We start from the raw sequence: 21,854 nt of genomic DNA on the forward strand, positions 1-21,854 counted from the left end.
CAGCCTGGTACCTATACCACGATTGTAACTTTGTAAGCTTTCTTTTATTTATACTTTAAAAATACTAGATACTATGGATACAACCAAAATATATATTCTCGTTAATACTTTTCTCCCATGCCCCAAACGCCGTGCTTAAGATCAGGCCATCTGAAAGATATTGTAAAGCTCTAGAGCTCCATGCGCGCCGACAGTCTCATCCACTAAGAACCACCAATTATCCATGATATTAGGCTCTGCACCGCATCCTCTACCTTCGTTCGGCATCGCGGCTAGCCCGCCTCTCCTCTCTAGGTCTCGACCTCCTTGCTTCGCTCGGATAACGTGTCGTTCTAGGCTCGTCATAGTCGGGAAGTTGAGGGGATGCCATATCAGGACCAGCACCTGTGTATCCAGTACGTCTGTCTTCGAAGTCTGCGATGCCACGAGTGTCCCTCATCCCGTTCAAATCTCGGGTTTTCCTAACCCCATTTGGTTTCTCGACATCATCGTACGTGCGCTTCCTAAAGTGACCCATGCAAAAACCGGACGGATGCGGCAAGTGCGTTAGGACAAGCACGATGAAGTAGCTGATTGTAATGGTCGGCAACATCCAGCTGCTTCCCACAAAGGCTGTGTTGCGCGCGTTCTCGAGTACCGCTTCCTGGTTAGCGGCTATGATGGTGAGTAATGCCAAAATAATGGAGATGGAGATGCAGATGGCGGTGCGGAAGATGTTGAAGGGCGACCATCCCTTGCGTTTGGATATGACGTGCATGATGGTTAGAAAGAGTAAGACGATACCAGCGCATGCGAACGCGTAGATGTACTGTTCATTATGTTAGCCGTTTTCTAGGCATTCCACATAACATCAGTATTAGTGGAGACGATAACTTACAACTAGAATGAATCTTTTGGCAGAAGCAACCGCTGCTGCAGTCTGCCAAAATTCCGTATTTTCCAAGCTCTCCTTCTCCTGTCCCTCGGGGGGGTTGAAGCCGAAAGCGTTATAAACCGCATTGATCATCGTATTAGTGAGTTCTGCTAGATCCTTCACATAGTGTTCCAACATCGAATCATCCGGGGATGGGTCTGAACTCCAAAATGAGTCGGGCATATCGGCGATCTCTTCGAGAGTCTCATTGACAGATTTCATCGTCTCCAAAACGTCGAGAGGTTGGTATTTCTTTAAGAACGGTAAGATCAGATCACTAAGCTTCTCGGAAACCTCTTCGGAAGTGGGATTGCCAGTTAAAGCTTTTTGCTCGGTATCGAGGATCTTGCTGATGATCGAATTGGCAGATTCGACGATACGAGCCCAGATGACGAATTGGCTTGTGCCTTCGAGAAGAAGTACGAGAGCAATGTGGAAAGGTAGATGCAATGATGTCCTAAAGATAAATGTTAAGATAAGTGATCTTAGAGATATGATAACGATATAATATTGAGAGCTTACCACCACACTTGATGTCGTTTAGACATGGAATGTTCATCGTGCATCCAGTCGAAGTAGATCTGGAAGATGATGTAAATCAAGGCAGTCCCGGCAGTGACGAGACCGATGAGTGTCGGACCTGAGGATTGTTAGTCAAGTATGTACAATGATACGCGAGAAGAAAATACATACTCCATAGTGTATACGAAGCATCCTTGGCAAAGGTGTCCTTTACCAATAGAGTGATACTCTTGGCAAGGATGATACAGCCTTCTCCGAGAATGACGAGCGTCAGGAGGTTCAAACGCTCGCCCAGATGAGTACCCAGAAAAGTCAAAACGTGGGACATCTGAGAAAACACTAGGTGCATCAACATCTCGATGACGCCTCCGATATACCAGACAAGAAACACCCGGCTGCTTTTCCCCAGATCGTATCTGAACGAGACACCCAAGTAGATCATAGAAGCGCAGAAATGCAGGATAGCGGTGAAAATCATAGGTCGTTTACCATCGGCATACTTGCGGATCTGGAACGCGACGGTCGCGTACTGGAGAAAGAGGACGAATCGAGACACGGCAAGGAATAGCGACATCGTCCTGAAGATCGACACGATCTGGTTGTCCGGATCGAAGCTGGTACCGATCTCGGCGAATCCAATCATGACACCTAGGTGCACGGCCTTGCAGCAGCGCTCCCAGATGCTGTCGGCCGTGAACCGTACATCGTACAATGTGGTTAGCCCCCATGTCGTCCACAGGAGACTAGATAGATGTCGTGTTAGGCGCTGTTTCATAAGTAGCCGATGGGTGGTCCACTTACACCATATACCCGATGAAAGAGGTAAATCGAGAGAAATCGGAGATATCATGGATCTTGGATAGAAGTTTAGTATCAAGTAGCCTATGGCGAGATATGAGATGCATATGGGGAACGCACGCTAGTGAAGACGTTTAAGTTGGCCACAAACCACAAGTCGTAGAATAGCTATGATAAGTGTCAGTCGCAAGAGGGCAGATGAGCGAAAGATGAGTTTCTCGGCGAACCTCAAAATTGGTAGCAGCTTCGGGCTAGTGGGTATCTGTTAGTCCTGCTCAAGCGAAAATAGAGTATGTGAATGCTCACCTTAGAGAACTTGGGAGTATCGTGTGCCCCATCTTTGGGATTGAGCGACTCCGTCTCATCGCGGGAGTGGGCTAGTTGATGCTGGTGTTGATGTTGGTGATGATGCGTAGGAATAACACGGTGACCGGTCATCTCAGGCTCGACGACCCGGGAACCCAGCAGCTGCAGCCGGCGCCCGGCATAGTCGAGATCGTGTTGTGTCATCTTGCGGAGTCTCAAAGGCCTCGGAGACGGACTCTGTTTGGACTCTAGACTGCTAGACTGCTTGAAAAACAAGCGATCGACAAAAGGAAGGAATGGGTTGACCAGCAAAAGAAGTGATCGAAATCAAAGCCAAGAAAGGCGGTTCACCGCGAGTTATATCACGACTCCAATGACCAATGTGCTGTGCTGGTGCCCAGCCTATGGGGCGGTGTTCCTGCCCTGCGTCGTGCCCATCAGCATCGAGTATCCATAATTCGGCTTATACCTATGTGGGTACCATGCTGCGTTGTCGTCGTTCTTGTTCAGTAAGGGACGGGAGCCTCATGTAAAAGTCTTCGTGCGGCCCTGTCATGACCCATGCTGAAGTGCGTTCTATCCTAGGCCTGTACATATGCAGTGAGGCCATATTTTGACACGAAGCCACGAGATGAACTGTAGCGAAATGAACAGCGACTAGGTTGATATGTACCTAAGCAGCTAAGTGCTAAGCTACCTAGAATCTAGATAGGGCTGATGGTGGCGCTCGGCAGAGCTTGGCCAAAAACATACCTGCGCCCTTGGACCGGCTTGGGGGGTTATGCTGGCGCCACGGGTTGGCCAATTCCCACGTTATGGATATGGGGCGAGCGGTCTGGCCTATCAGAGGCATTTTCGGTTGGTGATCTACCGCAACATCCCTTCTTTTTGGGTAGGAATACAACAGCTAATGCAGCTGCAGTCAAATCCTGACTCAGGACTTTAAGTGAACTGACCGAACTAGATCCATAGTGCGATCTTCAGCTCAGCTCTCCAGAATAAAAACATAAGGTTATTTCAATGTTGATTGATGAACCACTGCACAAAAGAATCCTAGCTGCTGTTTCTACTTCTTCACCTAGTCAGCTAGTGTAGTCAGTTAGTGTAGTTGTCGAATGCCTCTAAATCTAGCGCGTGAGTTGCCAAGCTCTTTAACTATTAGCAGATTAGGGGTGCCTATTTTTACATAGGGGATATGTACGGCGTATCTGTAGAATTATCACACTTCCCCGAGATGAGACGGACTGATCGTTTCTTGGCGGCGAAGAGCGTCATCCGGCGCTGATTCCATCCACCGTCGGTACTCCGAGATCTACAACTTAAAGTCCGAGACGAACAACCAGCCACGAATATTCCAAACAGTTGACGTATATTATTTTATAGATTCGAAAGATAGGCGCCGGCACCGCCGAACTAACCTATGAAGCTATTTCGTATCTTAAAACTCAGCCATTTTCTTCTATTTCCCATTTGGTTAACAGTAAGATGGGCAGTGCGGGTCTTCGCAGTCTTCGCAGTAAGTGTCTTTGGCAAAGATCGGCAGCGCTATCTCGGTCTTCGCACAGGCCTTTTGTCTTTTCCCACCCTTGTAGCACAGTTCAATTTCGTACTTCCACTCTCCGGTCTTCTCGTCGACGAATCGACATCCGCACATATAGAACCGATCGTGTCTCTTGCACATGTTTACATACATTGTTTTATGACATGCTTATCCGACTGGCGTCAGACGTTGTTTTTAAAAACGCAGGCAAGAGATTATCGAAATCAACTGTGATTACGGGCGTTTCATGGGAAAGGAGTGAACAATAAAATCTCATGTTAACCCATGTAAAACAAAGGTATTTCTTGCTTTGTGCCGTGCACAACATAAAGTCATTCAGTGTCGAGGGCGTCAAGGCCAAAAGGAAAGTCCACGTGGGTTCCTTGTTCCCAGAATAAGTGCATTGAACCACCCGACTACCATTCTCTAGCTACCTTTCGGCGTTCAATAGCGGGATATCTACCAATGTCGCTCTCTGAGGCGATGAGGTATTTGCCACTCGGAATTTTCGATTATCGCAAGACGAATGATGCTAAACTCGCCACTCATATTCATAGAAAGGCATTGTGGCTTGCTATTTGATGTGAGATTAGGGGGCTTGATGACCTGGCAACACAAAAGACCTGAAGACGTGTAAGTCATTGCAATACTTTAGTAACCTAGAACTCAGGCGGTGCTATGCCAATGAAGGATCTATTCTCCCCCATTCGCTCGTATGATGCTCAAAGATCAACACTTACAAGCAATGAAAAGAATGGCTGTAGTCACCAAAAATTTACTATTCGTTGACCCTAACCCTCAAACTCGGTGGAAATGAATGCATGGCCATCGTGTTTCATTAACAGCCCGAGGATAAAGCTCAATTTACGGCTACCTACATGCCTTGGTAAATATCGTCCCGCGGAGGTTTTTCTTGTGATTCGCATTATCTTTGTGTTTTATCCTTGTTGATCACAATGGCAATATGGGCTTTAAAGGAACTGTCACTTTCAAGACCCCAAACATAATGAACAAGTAAACATTTTAAGAAAAACATCACCTACACATTTAGGGAAAGAGAGAAAGTCATCAACTATATTCCACTCTAACATCTCCTCACTATCTCACCTTACATCATGTGTCATCAGGTCAGAATAAATCTAGCATGCGGATGCAAAACGAAGCCTTACATCGTTCGCTGCGTCGACGCAAAGGAATGCATTAATACGGATTTTGAGACCGTTGAGCGCAAGTCGATATGCTGGTGCAGGAAAGAGGATTGTCGGTACCGCGCATACAGGCGCTTAAGCCGTCAGATGAGGTACCTAGAAGAGGACATAGCGTGGCAACAGGCTGCGAAGGACTCGAAAGCTGCACTGAGGAATCGAGTCAGCCGAAAGTAAATCACAGTTGGTACAAGGCATGGGCTTGTAAATAGGTAGGTTTTCAAACGAAGAAAGTTCTAATGCTTTTGTGGCTATATTATGCGGATATGTCTGATGCAACGATTTAAGTACAAGTAGAATGCTAAACTATACGGGTATACGCAGTACGAATCCAAGCTCTCTAAATGAGGAAGCTTCCCAAAATCTGGGAGGCTATTAACACCATACCGCCCAAGGTTACAGCGGTCTGTGTTCCAGCATTGCCAGCCGGCGTGTCTGACGAAGTAGTGCCCTGAGAGGTTCCGCTGCTACCGCTGCCGGTGGTAGTAGTATTTCCAGCGACGGAACCCTGAGCAGGCAGGATGCTGGTTAGGGCACTTAGCACGCCCATCTGCTGGGCGGGGCCTGTCTTGTTGTCGAATTGGCCGGAGCTCCAGTGGAAGCCACAGAGGCGACCACTGCTGCCGCCCGTGCATTGCGCCGCGGCGCTCTTGGCGCTGGATTTTAGCACGGGGAGAACTTTAGCGGAGGTGTACGGTGCCAGCTGGATGGTCGAGCCGAGACCTCGGTGAAGGAAGGACTTGTAGAAAAGCATGTCCGTTGTGCACAAGTTCTTTAACTCGCATGCAGTTTCGACTGCGACGCCGTTAGGGAAGAAAACCTCGAGGGTTCGGGAGACGAGTCCGTCGACGCGCTTCTTCCAGTCGTCATTTCCGTTGGTCTATTATACTGGAGTCAGTATATGGCCGGGTAAGTTTTGGGTGATTAGTATGAACTCACATGATTGTACATAAATGCCGAACCCTGAAGGAGCATCGCGGCGTTGATTGAGAATGGCCCCTTGTTGAGGGACTTGCAGTTCTGCGCTGGTGCCCCGTCATAGACGTCGTATTTGTCACTGATGAAGCCAATATCTTCAAGCAGATCGTATGCATCTTTGGCCGCATCCTCGTATGTCTTGTTACCAGTTATACGTGCCAGCTGAGCAGCAATGTTGAAGTAGAAGATGTTAGCGTTAGCTAAGATTGAGTCAGTAACCAAGGCTTAGTCACCGAGTAGGGATAATGGTTCACTAACCGGCAATATAGTTGTAACCATTGTTAGACGGGAATATCTGCCACCTCAGAGCCCCATCGCAGTCACCATCATCGACTCGTCGATCGTCCGAGTGGAGGTTCTCGAAAACGTTCTTAGCCAATGTCAGCCACTGCGGGTTATCCTGGCCCGGTTCTTGGAAACCAATTCCCTCAGCCCCGACGGCAGCAAGACCCCAGATGGCCTGATCATCATTGCCCATACTGGAAGTCCAGTTAAGGGGCATATAGTTATCGTTGGGGCCTATCTGGAATATGAGGCCCTGCGAGATGTCCTGGTCGTACTTCGTATCTCCCGAGCGATTACGGTAGTCCAATAACGAACTCCAAAGAGCACCACCAGTCCACCAGTAATAGTCTCCATCTGGAGGTGCAGAGAGGATTCCAATAGGTTCTCCTGGCGTATTTCCGGGGTAATAAGTCATGAGATCCTCCGCCACTAGAGCCGCCGCTGCTCTGACAGAAGCTATCGACTTGAGTAAGCACTGAGTATTCTTTATGAGGGATCTTACTCTTTCCAGGGGCACCAACCTGCATCTTCAACATCAACAGTAAGACCTGCGAGCGCGCCATTGGCGGCTAGCAGTAGACGAGCCAGGGGATTAGACGGAATCTTCGCCATGTTGACGTTACAATAGAATATCCACGTTAGGTACCAAAATGAGCGACAAAAGGTAAGTTATAAACGAATGTAATAGCTGCCAACACGCTCTTCACAGATCAACGAGACGAATTTCAGTGACGTTGGCAACGATGGCCTAAGGTTGGATGCGATCAACTTTTTCTCTCAGCCCTGGGGACACGCCCTAGTATATTAGCTGCAATTTAGCCCCTGCGAGTCCTAGAAATTCAATCTCAGCCCAATTAGCGGTGGATCGTGACCCTTGTCGTAGATGCCTACTACGTAGCTAGACCAGATTCGGGCATAATACATGGAGCCGCACGGCACAGCATACACAGCCACTACTTGGCTACTTGGCCAGCCAGTCACCAGGACGCTTTCGACCCCTTAGCAGACTGATTATTAAATAAGCTTAGCAAATCCGCTTCAATTGGAGTGAAGCCGGTGTCACGATGGTGCCATTATTTTCGATTGTCGACGAGATGGTATCGAAAACCAGAAAAACATTAGGCAGTCTCCTAGTAGAATCATGACCGTGCCTCATGCATATGCATATGTAGCATGTTAAAGTAGTAAGAAGAGTGAATGTTAGACGTTCGGGCAGGATCAAATTTGATCGAGGATGGTAGATAGCTTACCGTGTCACATAATTCTCAGCACCGGAACATCTCATCAGATAATGATAAATAGAATGTGCCGCTCGAAAACAAATCATATTGCCCCAAGGGTATCAATACCAAGTCTATCCTCATGTCTACCGACCCTTAACCTTCCTGATGACGACCTTCCCACCATCTAATTCCCAGCCGACACCGTCCTCCGTCGTGAGTTTCGCCCACTTCGAGTCCGCGCAGCCCTCTAGGAAGTTTAAATCGACGCTTAAGTATGCTCTTCCGAAGCACTTGAGCAGGTGTTTTCGCATGCCTTCTTCGGCATATTCCAGCAGCTTCGCCTTGTGTCCGTCGACTCTCCTCTTCAGGCGGTTGAATTCCATATAGTTATCGTGTGCCAGCGCATCGAGTACCGCGTCGACCTTTGCATCTCGTAGTTGGTATTTATGTCGCGCGGCAAATGCCTCGGCTAGGTTGTTCCGCCTACACGCCGTATCGAGGACGAGATAGCCGACAACTTCACTCATTTCGACCGACGTCATACTATGCAGCGGCTGTATCCTGCGGAGGAGATGTAGGATGGCCGGATGATAAGACTCGGGGTGCCTGACTAGGACGGAGAGCCGGATACAGAAGAGGTAGACCTGGATTGCGAAATCATCGACACGCTTGGAGGCTACAATGCCCTCTCTAAGTTTCCTTAGTGCCGATAAGACTTCAGAGAGGCCTCTAGTATTGTTGGGGATAGTGGTTGGAGTTATCGAAATCGAGTTGGAGTCTAGCGGAGGAGTATTGTTTGTAGAATTCGTAGAGGGGTTCTCGTTGTTCGAGCCGGAGGAGAGGTTGAGCGAGGCGAAGCGGCGCAGAAGCTCATCACGTTCACCAGCGTCGGAGCAAAATGTCATGTAACGCTCGACTATTTTGGTGTAGTAACGCTCCTGTGTTTTGAAGTCAAGTAACCTAATCATTTTGTTAGAACTCCGGATAACTCATCGACAAAGCAATCATGATCAGGTTGATGACTGACCTACTATCACCTTTCGAAGGCAGACCCATTGCCTCCAATGGGTCTAATTCTACAGGTTTCAGACGACTCCATGGAGCCGAAGGTGTTCTGTTCCCTCGGGCGCCCCCGCGTCCACGCATTGTCAAGTCATATCAAGCAGCGAATATGCTTGAATGTTGTTGAAACTGTTAAGATTCTACGGCGCACAAGTGTTAACTGGTATGTACTTCCTAGGCGTTAGCGGGGCAAGTGGGAAGATAGATCACGCTAACCGTGTTAGGTTACAGCAGTGAATAACATGTGCGCATTGACCATTTCCCGATACGTCAGTCCATACTCGCTCCTATTGGTCCGAATCTAAACACCTTAAACCAGTACGACGAGTACCTCCGAGATATTCAAGGCATGCTCATTCATAATCCCAGAAATGAACTACGCAAGAATAGTAGATATAATCTAAGTTATTCAAATTTTTTACCTATCATCAAGGCTACAAAAACACTGAATCTTATGCTCTGGGTATGCAGTGCCAAGGTACACGGGTGATATGCCTGAGAGAAACAATGCTATTGACCCGGGCAGTCATAAACAAGGAAGTATTTTATCAACACAAAAGGTCCTTGAGAAACAATCCTTTCTCATAATTCGCCTAGGTCATTATGTCGAATATACTTAAAAGGAGTTGGAAACTTGAAAAATGGAAATCCGATGCCAACATATACCAATATTGCAAATTTCTTACATGAAGCTCAAGGAGTTTGACAAATTGACGGAAACTAACCAAAAATTTGACTCAAAAGTATTTTGAAAATATTAGATGCTATGGAGGTCCTTCAAGCATTTCGCCCCTTACCTCGAGGTGTTTTCAAAGTGCCTAAAGCGGTAATTCAACACCAACCGAACCCAAGACAGATGGATGTTGCTCAACACATGGCGATGGGTGGTATGGTCATAGAGCGTGACGATGATGACCTTCCCGTTGAGTTTGGGGGGGAAATGCAAACCTTACGGAACCAGGAAATGGAAAGAGATCTCTACCGTTCTTATTTTGCACGCTTCGATAATTTCATTTATAGTCGTCCTGCTAAAAGGTATCTCGATGATTTGAATACCAACGGTTCTAGTAGCGCCGACAACTGTAGTGGTGACGTGTCAGGGGAAAGCAATTCTAACATCATAATCGGTGACGATAACCCCCTTGCTCTCCCAGGTCCGAATCGCATCACAGTCGGCGTTGAATTTGAGTTATCGCTCGCTGTGTCGAGGAGCTGGTCAGGCTTACAAGATCCTCATCCAAACGATGGTCGATGGCAGAGTGAGAATCTCATACCCGAAGATGAAACGGATCCATTCTATCGCCTTTCGCTCCGTAATCTGGTAATTGACACGCTCAGACGACACGGGCTGGTAGCAAGCAAGACGAAGGAAATGGAAATTGGACTCGATGGCGGAGAAAGAGGTTGGCTACAAGATCTCAATGATGGTAGATCCTGTCCGAACCTACCAACACTGATGCTTTGGCAGCCATATTATCGGTGGGACCAACGGAAAAGCCGTTCAGAAAACTGCATTTTAGCTGCTCGAGATATGAGTACTCAGTTCATCACATTTCACGACAACAATGGCCTCGAACTTCATAGAACGAGGGACCAAACCATAGAAGACTTTTCAATCCAGAAACTCCCACTCTCTGTACATGGCCTAGATCGCAGTATCAGACATGACGAGCAGGTCAATATTCGTGGGGAGATAGCACAAAACTGGCTGGATATAATTAGACATTACCAAGATGGCCTGGAGGCAGCCGAGGAAGGGTCCGTTGATAGCAAGTGCATCCAAGTCCCCGGAGCAGACCCAAAGTATTTTTCGTGGACATGTACAGTCGATGAAAGCATGGCAGTTAGTGAAGTGCTTCCGCGACACTATGAGATACCAGGTGACTCAATTCTACCTCCAGCCAATCCATCCATCACGCTCATGCCACGTCCTCCACAGTTGTACAAATGGTGGCCAGGGGAGGTAAAATCTCCCATCTACGATTACGACGACCCGGCAACTTTGGAAACCCTACGCAAAGCTGTAAGTATTTTCGGAAGACAGATAAAAGATATCTCCCATTCCCTACCCTCAAAAGATCAATAGCTAACTTGTCACTATAGTGTGCGGCTCTTCGAAATACTTATCGGATTCATAAACCTATGGCGGTTACCGAAACGGGATTGCACATCCACTTTGGCCAGGAAAATGGCTGGACGCTTTTGCAGCTTAAAAAGGTATAATCCCCCCTCAACTGACTTAATCAATGCTAACTAGACGTGTTTCGTAGTTCACAACGTTTTGGCTGCTCGCGGAACAGTTCCTCGAGACACTGCACCGCGAAGAGCGGTCTAAAGGCAACATTTACGCCTTGCCTCTACGAGATTCCTGCTCAATTAGCGCCGCGCTCTTTCGACACGAAGAGGATCCTCGCGTCAGGGAAAATCTTCCTACCACGAGGAATAGAGATCCACAACGATCCTACGAGTATACCCAGCTCATGAATATGCATGTGCCAGTTGACCTCCCAGCGGAGGCCGATTTTCCTCAGGCGTTGCGGGAAATCATTACTGAGGTTTGGCAGTATGATACAATCACTGGCTTAAGTCATGGGATGACCTGTTCCGAAGAGGGAGACTACGGGTCCGTGATGTATCGCGTCAGGGGCAATAAACGCACCGGTAGTGAACCTGGTGTTATGCAGACACTGGAAGTGAGATCTATGCAGGGAACGTTAGGTATGTTGAATCGAGAATCATCCTTCCCTTTGTCTTTTTAGCTTGTCTGGGGAGTAAGAACTTTTTGGTCAAGCTGATTGGGAAGTTTTCGCTCCCAAGACACATCCCAAAAAGCCTTTGCACCCTTTTTTAATGGATAAATTGCTAACTCTTGCTATCATAACAGATGCCGATCACGTCTGGAGGTGGATGAGTATCTGCCAGGGCATGATCAGATTTTGCAGGGACTCTACCCCCGAAGAATTCAACGATGGGCTGCGGAAATGGGCTTTGGCTACAGAGACCCTAGCGAAAGTCATTGGAGTCCCAGAAGAGTATTTCGCATGGTTTGAGGAGCGGAAAAACGAGAGAGGATATTTCGCATACCCCGATGCAGACAGAGTAAACGTAAGTAACGTCGAGTCCCCTCCCCCCTATTCCCCAAAGAAAGATTGCTAACTCTTGGTTTCTTTTAGTGGGCTGACCCATTCATGGTGCCCGGGTTCGCAGACGTGTATGAAGGGCTCAGTACCCTGTAGACGACTTTCGTAGTGGAAGGGGAAAAGTAAGTCAGATCACGGTGAGTATCCACAGGTGGGTACGAATAAATTGCTCGTAGATAAACATTGCGTGAAATATGTACTGGTTCGTCTTGTTGACTGGTTGTGTCGGCTGAAAGCTATAGTAACATCAAAAAGTAAGTATTTTGAGAAATAGCGTTAATATTCAGCTGCAATCCATCGAAATAACCTAGGGCAAATGGTACTCAAAAGTGAAATCCAGAAACCAATTTCTACGTAGATAGTGAAGTGTCTTGATAAATCAAGTATCTTCGAGGGCAAACATCCTAGAAGCCGTTAGCAGTCAGCTGCAACGTAAATGCACGTACGAATAACAACAGTGTTATAATCTTTTGCCTGTATTAGTTATGAGCATCGATGGTACACAGGCCGAACCACGCAACCCAACGCCGAACTGCCCGAACCCTTTCACTTCCTAGTCATATCGTAGCCGGGGCACCGGCATAAGAAGCAACCACAACCCCCCCTCAAACCTTCAACCACAAGCTCAGCACACCCTTCGCATACTCCACGATCTCATCACCACCGAGCTTCGACTCTCCATACAGCCGATCAACAAACGAAATCGGGACCTCAGCAACGGAGAACCCCATAGCCTTCGCACGCACCATCATCTCCATCTGGAAAGTGTACCCCTTGCTCTCCGTGCTCTCAATGACCTTCTGCAGCACAGCCTTCTTGTACAATCGAAAGCTGCCCGTCAAATCACTCACACCAGGGCGGAGGACAGTGTCAGCGAACAAGTTCGCGCCGCGGCTGACGAACTTGCGCTTGAGGTCCCAGCCGTAGACGCCGCCGTCGCCGGCGTACCGCGTGCCGGTGACGATGTCGTAGTTACCCGCGCGCTGGCGCGCGATCATCTGCGGGATGAACTTCGGGTGGTGGCTGAAGTCCGCGTCCATGATGATCACGTAGTTGCCTGTCGCGAACTGCAGCCCGTGCACGTACGCCGTGCCGAGTCCGAGCTTTCCGGTCCGCGTTTTGAGGACGACGTGCGGTGCGTAGGCTTTGACGAGCTGCTCGGCTACGATTTGGGTTCCGTCTGGGGAGCCGTCGTCGATGATTATGAGTTCCCAGTTTAGGTTGCTGTGGGAGTGGGAGGGTTAGTTTGCTTGTTGCCTTGCGCGGTGGGGGGATGGGGGGTCTTTGCGACGTACTTCTCAGTGAAGGTTCGGTTGAGCAGCCAGGTGACGATGGGAAGATTGCGACGCTCGTTGAACGTCGGTAGGAGAACCGAGTATTTGTCGGTCGTCGCAGCCGCCTTTTTCGAAGCCATTATTGCTGTGTTTTAAGGAATCTTGGAGGGGTAGATCGAAGCGAAAAGGATTCAATTGGTGTAGACCGAGGTCCAATTCGATGAAATATTCGAGTATAGGTGAAAGGAGCGAACTTCAGTTGGCAATATTCGGTCGTCGGTCGTCGCGTAGCTCGAACAGTTCAAGGTTAAATTGGGGACTTGAATTGAACACGCTGCGACGTGACACTTTACACATTACAGTGGGTCTTAGAGGACCTTGTCGGGTGACTAAGCCGGATTAGCCCCTTTTTACCCCTGTACTTTTACTTACCCTCCACTATCACCATCCGCTATCATGCATCATTAAAAAAGCCAAATGATGCAAGAATCATCGAACCCTCTTTCCAAATGAATAAATAAAATCCCATATGTGTACAGTTTTTATCAAAACTTAAAAATTTTAAACCATGACGATTGCACTATTTTGAAGTCAGTACGAGAAATAATCCAATCCTATTGAAATACCTCATGAAGGATATTCAATTTGATGCGCTACATGTATGTCTAAAACTCATTTCTACGTCAAGGTAACACGAAAATCTACGGAGTTGCGGAGGTCGTAAGTACATAAAAGCCAAGGACACCAGTCCTCTCAAGCTAGCCAGCCCTGGAGCTTCAAAAACATCTCTAGCATCTAACCCGGGCACATTTATACGGGGCTCCCATCCTTCTTCTCCCTCGTGCTGGCGTGCGTGTCGCCGGTATGGCTTTTCCCAATACTCCGCCAGCTCTTCAGACTGCTAAAACTAATGGTATGGTGGAACTTGCGACCGCCCTCTTCGCTGCCCTGGGAGAACGCATCCCTCACCACCGCAGCGTCCTCGAGAAGTCTGAACTGTCGCTTAATCAATTTCCAAAGCTCCACACCAGCAACGTATATGAGAGTTGCAGCAACAGCTAAACTCCACTCCCAAGTGATGTCTATGTGCTTGAAGACATTGGTATTAACTACGGGGATGTAGACGACGGGGAAAACGCTAGCGGCACCGAGCACCACGGCCCAGAAGAGGAATCTGTTCTCGTACACGTCCTTGAATAGCGGGAATTTAGAGTCGTCATCCGGGTTGAGTCGGAACATAGACCGGCGGATATCCTTGAACTCCCAGGCACTGATCAGGATCAACCACGTCAGTTCGGCGAACACGGTAGCCCGAGCGCGAAACACGGGCTCACATCCAGGCGTGAATGCGCGGTTGCAGTCGACGCCGAGCTGTCCGTCGTTCGCGCCGTAGATGATGATGACGAAGGTCATGAGCGACAGGATGCCCATTAGCAGCCCGTAGACGAGCATGTCGATAAGGATCTGGTTCGTGAAGACGCCGCGCCGCCGGTCGTGGGGTGGCTTACGCATGACGTCGCGGGAGGCCTGCTCGCGGCCGAGGCCGAAGGCCGGGAATGACGAGGTCAGCATGTTGATCCAGAGGATCTCGAGTGGAGAGATCGGGAAGACGGAGAATCCAGATTGGTCCTGGAATCCGAGACCGCAGATCAGCAGGATCACTTCGCCTACGTTCGAGGTGAGCAGGTGCAGGATGAACTTTTGGATGTTGTCGAACATGCGTCGGCCTTCGCGGATCGCGGCGACAATGGAGTTGAATTTGTCGTCTGTGAGCACGATCTTGGCTGCCGATTTAGCTACGTCGGACCCGGAACCCATTGCAATGCCGACGTCGGCGCGGGATAGAGATGGAGCGTCGTTGACTCCGTCGCCGGTCATGGCCATGTAGGCGGATCGACGGCGGAGAGCTTCGATCATACGTGTCTTAGTATCCGGGGCGCAACGGGCAAGTACAAGCGGTAGCTCGGGTAAGGCATCGATCTCTGCGTCAGAAAGCTTATCGAAGTCGCTTGCCTTCTGCACGATTGCATTGGCGACATCATGACCAAGGATGCTGAGGTTCCGGGGGATAATGCCTACTTCCTTGGCAATTGCCTCAGCCGTCGCTGGGTGGTCGCCTGTTAGCATGTGCACCTACAATATCAAAGGTTAGCATTAGGTAAGTATTACAAGCACTGGATATCCAAATCACTTACCCTAATTCCAGCAGAAGAGCATTCTGCAATAGCCGGTGTGGTCTCCTTTCGTGGGGGATCATAGATCCCTGCTAGACCTAGGAGTGTCAAGCCGCTCTCAACGCGCTGGCGAAGAGCATCATCGCCCTCGTGATTTTCAGGCGAGCTCTTCTCTTGATACTTCCCTTCCCAAGGTCGCGACGCGATTGCGAGTACACGCTGGCCCTGGCTGGCAAACGTATCCATTTGTTCCAAGATTCGTTCCTTATATTCCTCGGTCATAGGTTCCTGGGAGCTTCCAGTACCAACAGTAGAGCAGAGATCAAGCACTCGTTCGACGGCTCCCTTAGTAAACACTATGCTATGTTCCATGTTCGGGCCATTGTATATCACCGACATGCGCTTGATACCACTATCAAAAGGGAATTCGGCAACTTGCTTCCAGCCCTCTGCTTCTTTTACTTTCTTGCCCTTCTGGAAACGGTGGGCGAATACTTGTAAAGCGATTTCCGTCGGCTCGCCGGTAACTTGCCATTCGGGCTGGCCATCCTTGGGTTCTGGCTCGTGCCTTACAGTAGCCAAGTTACACAGCGCTGCAGAGAGGAGAAAATCTTGTAGTTCAGGATTCATAGTGGCTACTTTCTCATTTTCCCTTTTAGGTTTAGAGGGATTGAGCTTTTCGTCAGGCACATCAAACTTGAGGACCGCCGCACTACGCTCCTGATCAAAGTCCCGTTTTTGAGTCTCTGGGTTCTGATCGTCAACCTCCGAAAACGTAACGACACCTTCGGTCGGGTCGCTGGGATGTTTTGAGTCTTTGACAGTATAGATTGTGTTGGACGGAATCCATACTTTTCGAACAATCATGGCTCCTTGAGTCAAAGTACCAGTTTTGTCGGAGCAAATGTTGGTGACACCGCCAAGCGCTTCCAAAGCTGACAGATCTCTGACGACGACATTGGCTTTGCGCATGACGGTCACGGCAACGACCATGGTTATGGTCAAGACTCTAAATAGGACGGTAATGTTAGCAACATTTCCGTACATTGGTATGTATTTGGGGGACTTACGCAACGAGAGACTCGGGTATGATGGCAATACCAGTGCTAATAGCATAAATGACAACTTCCTTAGGAACATGAAATTCGTTGACAGCGAAGACAATGACAGCAAGTAAAAGGGCAGAGCCGAAAAGCATGTAAGCTAATTTTGACAGCTTAATCTGAAGGGGTGTCCCTTCAGTCAGCCCAAGAAATTTACCAACGAAATCATATATACGCCTAGCCAGACCAATAATTGGCTGTCGCTTTCCGTATTTCTTATAATTCATAGAACGACCAGCCTTATGGTGCTTCTTCGCAGTCGAAGCAGCAATCTTACCGACTTCGGTCTGCATACCAGTAGCAATAACAATGCCCCGGCCACGACCTTTCCGGATAGTAGTCGTTCCGTAAGCGATATTGATTCGGTCGCCAATTCCGAGTTCCTCATCATCTAAGTGTTCGACTATCTTTTCGACAGGAACAGATTCACCAGTAAGGGATTGTTCATCAGCAGCGAGATTCATGGCCTCGAAAAGACGGACATCGGCGGGAACCGTGTCACCCATTTTCAGAATGACGATGTCACCAGGAACGACTTCAGCACTGCCGATTTCATTAATACTTCCCCTCAAAGTAATAGTGAAAGTAGACTTACTTAGGGATGACTTGAGTCCTACCATCACGGAGAACCATGGCGCTAGGAGCGGAAAGAGCTCGGAGAGCATCCATCTTCTTCTCTGCGCCATACTCCTGGTAGAACCCAATTGAAACGTTTAGTACGATGACAGCAAGGAGGACCCCTCCTTCTACCCAATCGTTTACAATGAAGCTCAATGCCATGGCAAAAAATAGGACCTAGCCACCTAGGTCAGTCATATACCATCATGTTTATTGTGGTTAGGGTTACATACCAAGATCATAGCATTGAACAACTGCTTAAGAAATATTTTGTACCAAGGAATGGCTCCACCAACGTCTAGTTCATTAGGGGGATGGATCTCTTGCAACTGCGTGACCTTTGCAGAGGACAAGCCTCTTTCAAGGTCGGTATCAAGTGCCTTTTCGACATCTTGGGCAGTTAAAAGAAATGGATGACGTTCAAATTCGCCAGCCATCGGAGTAGAGTCGGAGCTTACACGAGTATCCTCGGATAGAAGGCAGAGTCTTCATGGGTGATATGTTAAGCAAGTGTGGATTTATATGCTATAACTTATCAACTTAAAGAGACTATTGGCTTGATTCAATTGTCTTCTAGAAGATATTATACTAGAATTCATATCTTCTAGACTTCATCCAAACCTGGGGTATAGGTCTCTTTATAACTTCGGACGAGTGTAAGAAATCCATCCAGTTGAGGGGTACACGCCACCGACGATGCAAATTCTCCTGCATCCTATCGTAGGCGCCAAGTGAACTAACAACACTTATCACCACCATGATGGTTCTTTAGTATGTTCGTGAAGATGATAAGTCACATTGAATGATGTTTAGTCCCATATTCGAGCAAGCGAGTATCTGCTATTGGTCGAGGTGGGCAAAGATAATTGGTATAAGCTTGGTCCCAAGACATGCAAACGTCAGAACTGGCTATAGATCATAGCATAGAACACGGATGAGGCTCCTAGACAAGAGATAACCGAGGGGTTTCCTAGAATGTGCTTGTAACAAAGCTTGGCCCCAAGGCCATCTAAGCCTTGGCCTGTCAAGACCAAGACTTGGCTTAAGATATAAGACCATTTTTCAAAGACTCAAGAACCCACGATTGAGTTGAATGGTGTGCTTAGGGTGGAGCTAATTGATGAATGAAAGGAGTTCTGCACGTGCTAGACATGCTTAGTGGTTCTATTCTGTCCACGTGACATAAAGGCCCCTCGCCTCAACTCTTGGCCAAAGTCTCTTGGCGGTAGAAGCTCGGCTAATCGGCATCCTTCTTTTTCACGATCAGGTGGTCCATGCTTTAAGCCTCTCTATGAAGCTCGGGCCACTTTTGGTCGGAAGAAATTCCCCAACCTTTCCCCAATCTTCTTCTTTCGATCAATCATCGATGCATCATCTCATGTCTTGCGCATAGGGATCAACATAAATCGACAAGTAAAAATATTCCTTTTCGGAAAGGTGGATCGCAGATCCCCATTCTCCTCCACCTAGGCACTCACCCGCTCTGCCCGCCCGCCTATCATGCCTTCTGCCATGAGCCTCAGCTGCACGTATGCGGTACAGTATCTAACGTGGTTAGGAATGTTAAGAATAGTCCTACACAATGTTACTGTTCAAACGATGCTCAATTGATTGAAATTGTGCAGCTGTGGCACTTTAAATGTTTCTCGTTTGTGTGCAAGGACATGCAGTTCGACTTAGTCGGCGGTTGGGATGACCAGTCAATAAGTCCGACACAGTGGACGTCATCCTAAGAAGCTGACAAATGCAGGAATGGCTTCGTCAGTCAATACAACAACGTTTGCGCTTACCGAAATCAAGAACAGGCCAGCGTTTGTTTCGGCCCGTCGTCTGTCTTGTCTGCCTTGTCCGTTTTGTCCTTATATTGATTGATTTGGGCAATCCGCAGACGGATAGATGGATGGGTGGACGAGAGCGGATGAAAGCAAATGAAACTAAGTAAAAGGTGGCCGATGTGGTTTTATTATTAATAGGTCGCTGATGTGCCGTACAAGTCTGTCCTAGCTTCCAAGGTATGGTCTGATCCATGATGGAATGTTGGGTAAATTCTACTTACTACATGCTTAGGAGTAGTGACTGGTATGAACGACCAAATCTGGTTACAGCTTCGCAACCATCCTGCAGCTTCCCCTCATTGGATCGGATGCAAGTGCTCCCTAGCTCCAGATATTTTTCCCCTTACTCCCCTGCTCCCTGACAGCCTGCCCGTGGCAGTTGCTATGAGATGTGTTATGTTTGTGTTCCGGTTGCGTAAGGATCTGGGAGCAAATGTGGAAGCTTCGTCCTCAAATAGTTTTCCCGGTGCCGTCGCGACTTCTGATTCGTTCGTGCTACTAAACTGTGAGATGGATCAAGAAGCTTGATCGACCTCACCTGGAGTTTCCTTCCCAGTTTCTAATTCTTTTTCTTCTCTTTTCTGTCAGCTCTTAGCAACATCTTAAACACCTCACTATACTCAACAACAAATTTGTATCGTAACATTGGATTGCTACGTTTTATAATTCCCATATTTCGTTAACGCCGGACATCCATATAAATCGCTATAAACACTGTGCGCAACCTTTAGCCTCCTCTTCTGACGTCATCAATATGGCCGAGAACAACTCCAGCGGCATCGAGAAAGGTATTAATTCTTTTAATTCTTCATTGCGAATGTCATGAAATTCTATGCGACCTTCATCCAAGCTCAATTGGGTTGTTCTGGGACATCGCGTGCTCTCCGCGCCGGTGCGACTAGATCGCGACATTGAAGTGGCACAGTGCACTAACGTTTTAGGACCAGGCGCAAATGGTGATGCGACAGTTCCCGAGTCGCAACCCAGCATTCCACCAGCTGCTAAAGGCCCCGTAGATGCAGGAGAAGATTCCACAAAACCGTCAATTACGACAGAGACCGCGAAACAGCCCACGACTGAAACTACGACTGATACCGCGGCCATTGCGCCTAGCTCCGAACCGGAGGCGCAAAAAGATGTTACCGGCACCGCGACTCTTTCAAAGGAAGAGTTGACTGCGAAGCTTGACGAGGCTCAGACATTAGCTTCTCAGCCAGAAAAACCGGTCGATTCTACCACCGCCCAGACTACTACGGACACCGCGGCAGCCGAAGCCCCGTCACTTACTAATGGTGAAGCCAAGGAGCCTCCAAAGCCGGTTACCGTTGAAGAAATTCATGATCAGGATATGCCGGATGCTGCTCCACCTCAACCTACTGAGATGACAGGGGCACTTCCTGTTGATGAACCGGCGAAGGACGCGCCGAAAGTCGACGATGAGCCTAAGATTGATGCTGTTCCAGCTCCCTCTGAGACAGGCAAGTCGGAAGTTAGCACCGGAGATAAGCGTAAACTTAGTGAGGCATCCATTGACGACGGTGATGATGCTGCCGAGAAGCCTGCAGAAGACGCGCCGGTTGAGAAAAAGAAGAAGACTAACGGAACTACTACCAACGGGCCGCCTAAAAAAGTTGGCCGACCTAGGAAAGACAGCAAAGAGAAGAAGGCAGTCCCGTCTACAGGAAGAACCGCAAGAAAAACGCGAAGTCAGGGAGCGGCCGAGTGAATCAGTTGTGATGGCATATGAAGGATAAAAATTAGTTCGTCATTCCCTCTTTAACATACATCGATTGGTGTTGTTTTCCTTGTCGTAGGTCTATGGAACCGAATACTGGGCGGGCGCTGTGTGGGAGTCACGGCTTCTCCGGAATCAAAAGGCAGGACTTGCAACGTTCATGCTGTTGTGTACATATTCAACAACCCCCGAGGATTAAAGAAAAAGTGTTAGATCCGGGATTTTTCTAACCTATTGTTTTCGGAATTACTCTTTCGATGTTAGCGAACGCTAGGGCCTGTTTTGCTTATTGCTGGTGATGTGGACGTCACTGTGTGATATGGTAACGTATGGTCGACTGATGATATGGTACCTGTGGTAGCGTAGCTCAGTTACTTATATCCAGCGTTTAGAAGATATTAAAATAAGTCGATAGAATGAGCTCATTGATTCTTTTGGTGTTGTGAATGTGTATGATTTAGTCATGGAATAGCGAAGTTTTGACGTAAGATGCTTTGCTCTTGATGTCCTCTACCTGCTTCATGATTGGAACTTAACATGTGAAAGAAGCGAAATGGTTTTGATTTCTCGGGTTTCTAACCACACTACTAGCGAGCCGGCTCTTAATTACCTAGTAAAGCTGGGTAGAATGTATATGTCCAGGTATCTCTACTATGTCTGTGAAGACCTCGGGGAGGAAATATCGAAGAGTTGCACAGCCTCAAATATTATCCGGTTTTAACAAGTGATGAATAGCGGGTTGGTATCTTGAATTACACGTATTATCCATGTGCTCGTTACCGTTGGCTATGTCTTAAAGAACATAACTAAAGTTGGGCTAGAAGATAGTTGGGTGTTTGACCTCTAGAACCACGCGCGAAGCTAAGGGTTAACACGTAAGCTTAGGGAGACGGAGGACGGAGGCAGCCATGAGTCTAACTACCCAGTGGTCTTCTATTATACAAGATGTTCCTATTATGAGAAGTTCAAGCCACATCTTTAGCGTATCTTATTTTGATCCTCTCTAGATCGTGTGATATCCTAGCCTTCACAGATGACTTATTTAGATTCTCGACTCATAGAGTGAATGTTTTGGATAAGCGTGGTTTTGAGAGTCAGGCATCTAAATTACCTGATAAGAGAAAATAGGAGAGCGTAGTGATA

The 21,854-nt window shown here is 48.0% G+C and overlaps 7 protein-coding genes across 7 annotated transcripts; 2 read left to right on the forward strand and 5 right to left on the reverse strand.

Annotated features, from left to right (window-relative positions):
• Positions 1–70: 70 nt before the first annotated feature.
• Positions 71–3,157, reverse strand: GGS22DRAFT_153621 (uncharacterized protein). Its single transcript, XM_047959880.1, has 8 exons — positions 2,540–3,157; positions 2,461–2,484; positions 2,354–2,401; positions 2,237–2,289; positions 1,607–2,178; positions 1,436–1,553; positions 878–1,370; positions 71–808 (listed from the first exon to the last, which is right to left on the reverse strand). Exons 1-8 carry the CDS (start codon positions 2,741–2,743, stop codon positions 251–253), a joined length of 2,070 nt encoding a protein of 689 aa, XP_047823145.1. The 5' UTR covers positions 2,744–3,157; the 3' UTR covers positions 71–250.
• A 2,344-nt stretch (positions 3,158–5,501) lies between these two features.
• On the reverse strand, positions 5,502–7,720 carry GGS22DRAFT_153624 (glycoside hydrolase family 76 protein). The gene is made up of 4 exons (XM_047959881.1): positions 7,069–7,720; positions 6,521–7,003; positions 6,224–6,462; positions 5,502–6,164 (listed from the first exon to the last, which is right to left on the reverse strand). Exons 1-4 carry the CDS (start codon positions 7,157–7,159, stop codon positions 5,625–5,627), a joined length of 1,353 nt encoding a protein of 450 aa, XP_047823146.1. The 5' UTR covers positions 7,160–7,720; the 3' UTR covers positions 5,502–5,624.
• Positions 7,537–9,003, reverse strand: GGS22DRAFT_69749 (uncharacterized protein). Its single transcript, XM_047967841.1, has 2 exons — positions 8,798–9,003; positions 7,537–8,730 (listed from the first exon to the last, which is right to left on the reverse strand). The coding sequence occupies exons 1-2, from the start codon at positions 8,914–8,916 to the stop codon at positions 7,914–7,916; spliced, it is 936 nt and encodes a 311-aa protein (XP_047823147.1). The 5' UTR covers positions 8,917–9,003; the 3' UTR covers positions 7,537–7,913.
• A 595-nt stretch (positions 9,004–9,598) lies between these two features.
• Positions 9,599–12,068, forward strand: GGS22DRAFT_184892 (uncharacterized protein; the record flags this gene model as incomplete). Its single annotated transcript, XM_047964237.1, has 5 exons — positions 9,599–10,855; positions 10,936–11,049; positions 11,103–11,550; positions 11,717–11,937; positions 12,006–12,068. 5 exons carry the CDS (start codon positions 9,599–9,601, stop codon positions 12,066–12,068), a joined length of 2,103 nt encoding a protein of 700 aa, XP_047823148.1.
• A 364-nt stretch (positions 12,069–12,432) lies between these two features.
• On the reverse strand, positions 12,433–13,582 carry GGS22DRAFT_153627 (family 2 glycosyltransferase). The gene is made up of 2 exons (XM_047959882.1): positions 13,268–13,582; positions 12,433–13,196 (listed from the first exon to the last, which is right to left on the reverse strand). Exons 1-2 carry the CDS (start codon positions 13,384–13,386, stop codon positions 12,578–12,580), a joined length of 738 nt encoding a protein of 245 aa, XP_047823149.1. The 5' UTR covers positions 13,387–13,582; the 3' UTR covers positions 12,433–12,577.
• A 261-nt stretch (positions 13,583–13,843) lies between these two features.
• GGS22DRAFT_153629 (potassium/sodium eff) lies at positions 13,844–18,240 on the reverse strand. Its single transcript, XM_047959883.1, has 5 exons — positions 17,375–18,240; positions 17,119–17,318; positions 16,491–17,066; positions 15,442–16,429; positions 13,844–15,379 (listed from the first exon to the last, which is right to left on the reverse strand). The coding sequence occupies exons 1-5, from the start codon at positions 17,576–17,578 to the stop codon at positions 14,057–14,059; spliced, it is 3,291 nt and encodes a 1,096-aa protein (XP_047823150.1). The 5' UTR covers positions 17,579–18,240; the 3' UTR covers positions 13,844–14,056.
• Positions 18,241–19,617: 1,377 nt separating this feature from the next.
• GGS22DRAFT_69790 (uncharacterized protein) lies at positions 19,618–21,140 on the forward strand. The gene is made up of 2 exons (XM_047967842.1): positions 19,618–19,764; positions 19,924–21,140. Exons 1-2 carry the CDS (start codon positions 19,731–19,733, stop codon positions 20,700–20,702), a joined length of 813 nt encoding a protein of 270 aa, XP_047823151.1. The 5' UTR covers positions 19,618–19,730; the 3' UTR covers positions 20,703–21,140.
• Positions 21,141–21,854: the final 714 nt, after the last annotated feature.

The sequence above is a fragment of the Annulohypoxylon maeteangense genome (genome assembly GCF_022496945.1).
Source record: "Annulohypoxylon maeteangense strain CBS 123835 unplaced genomic scaffold GGS22scaffold_2, whole genome shotgun sequence".
Lineage (NCBI taxonomy): Eukaryota > Fungi > Ascomycota > Sordariomycetes > Xylariales > Hypoxylaceae > Annulohypoxylon > Annulohypoxylon maeteangense.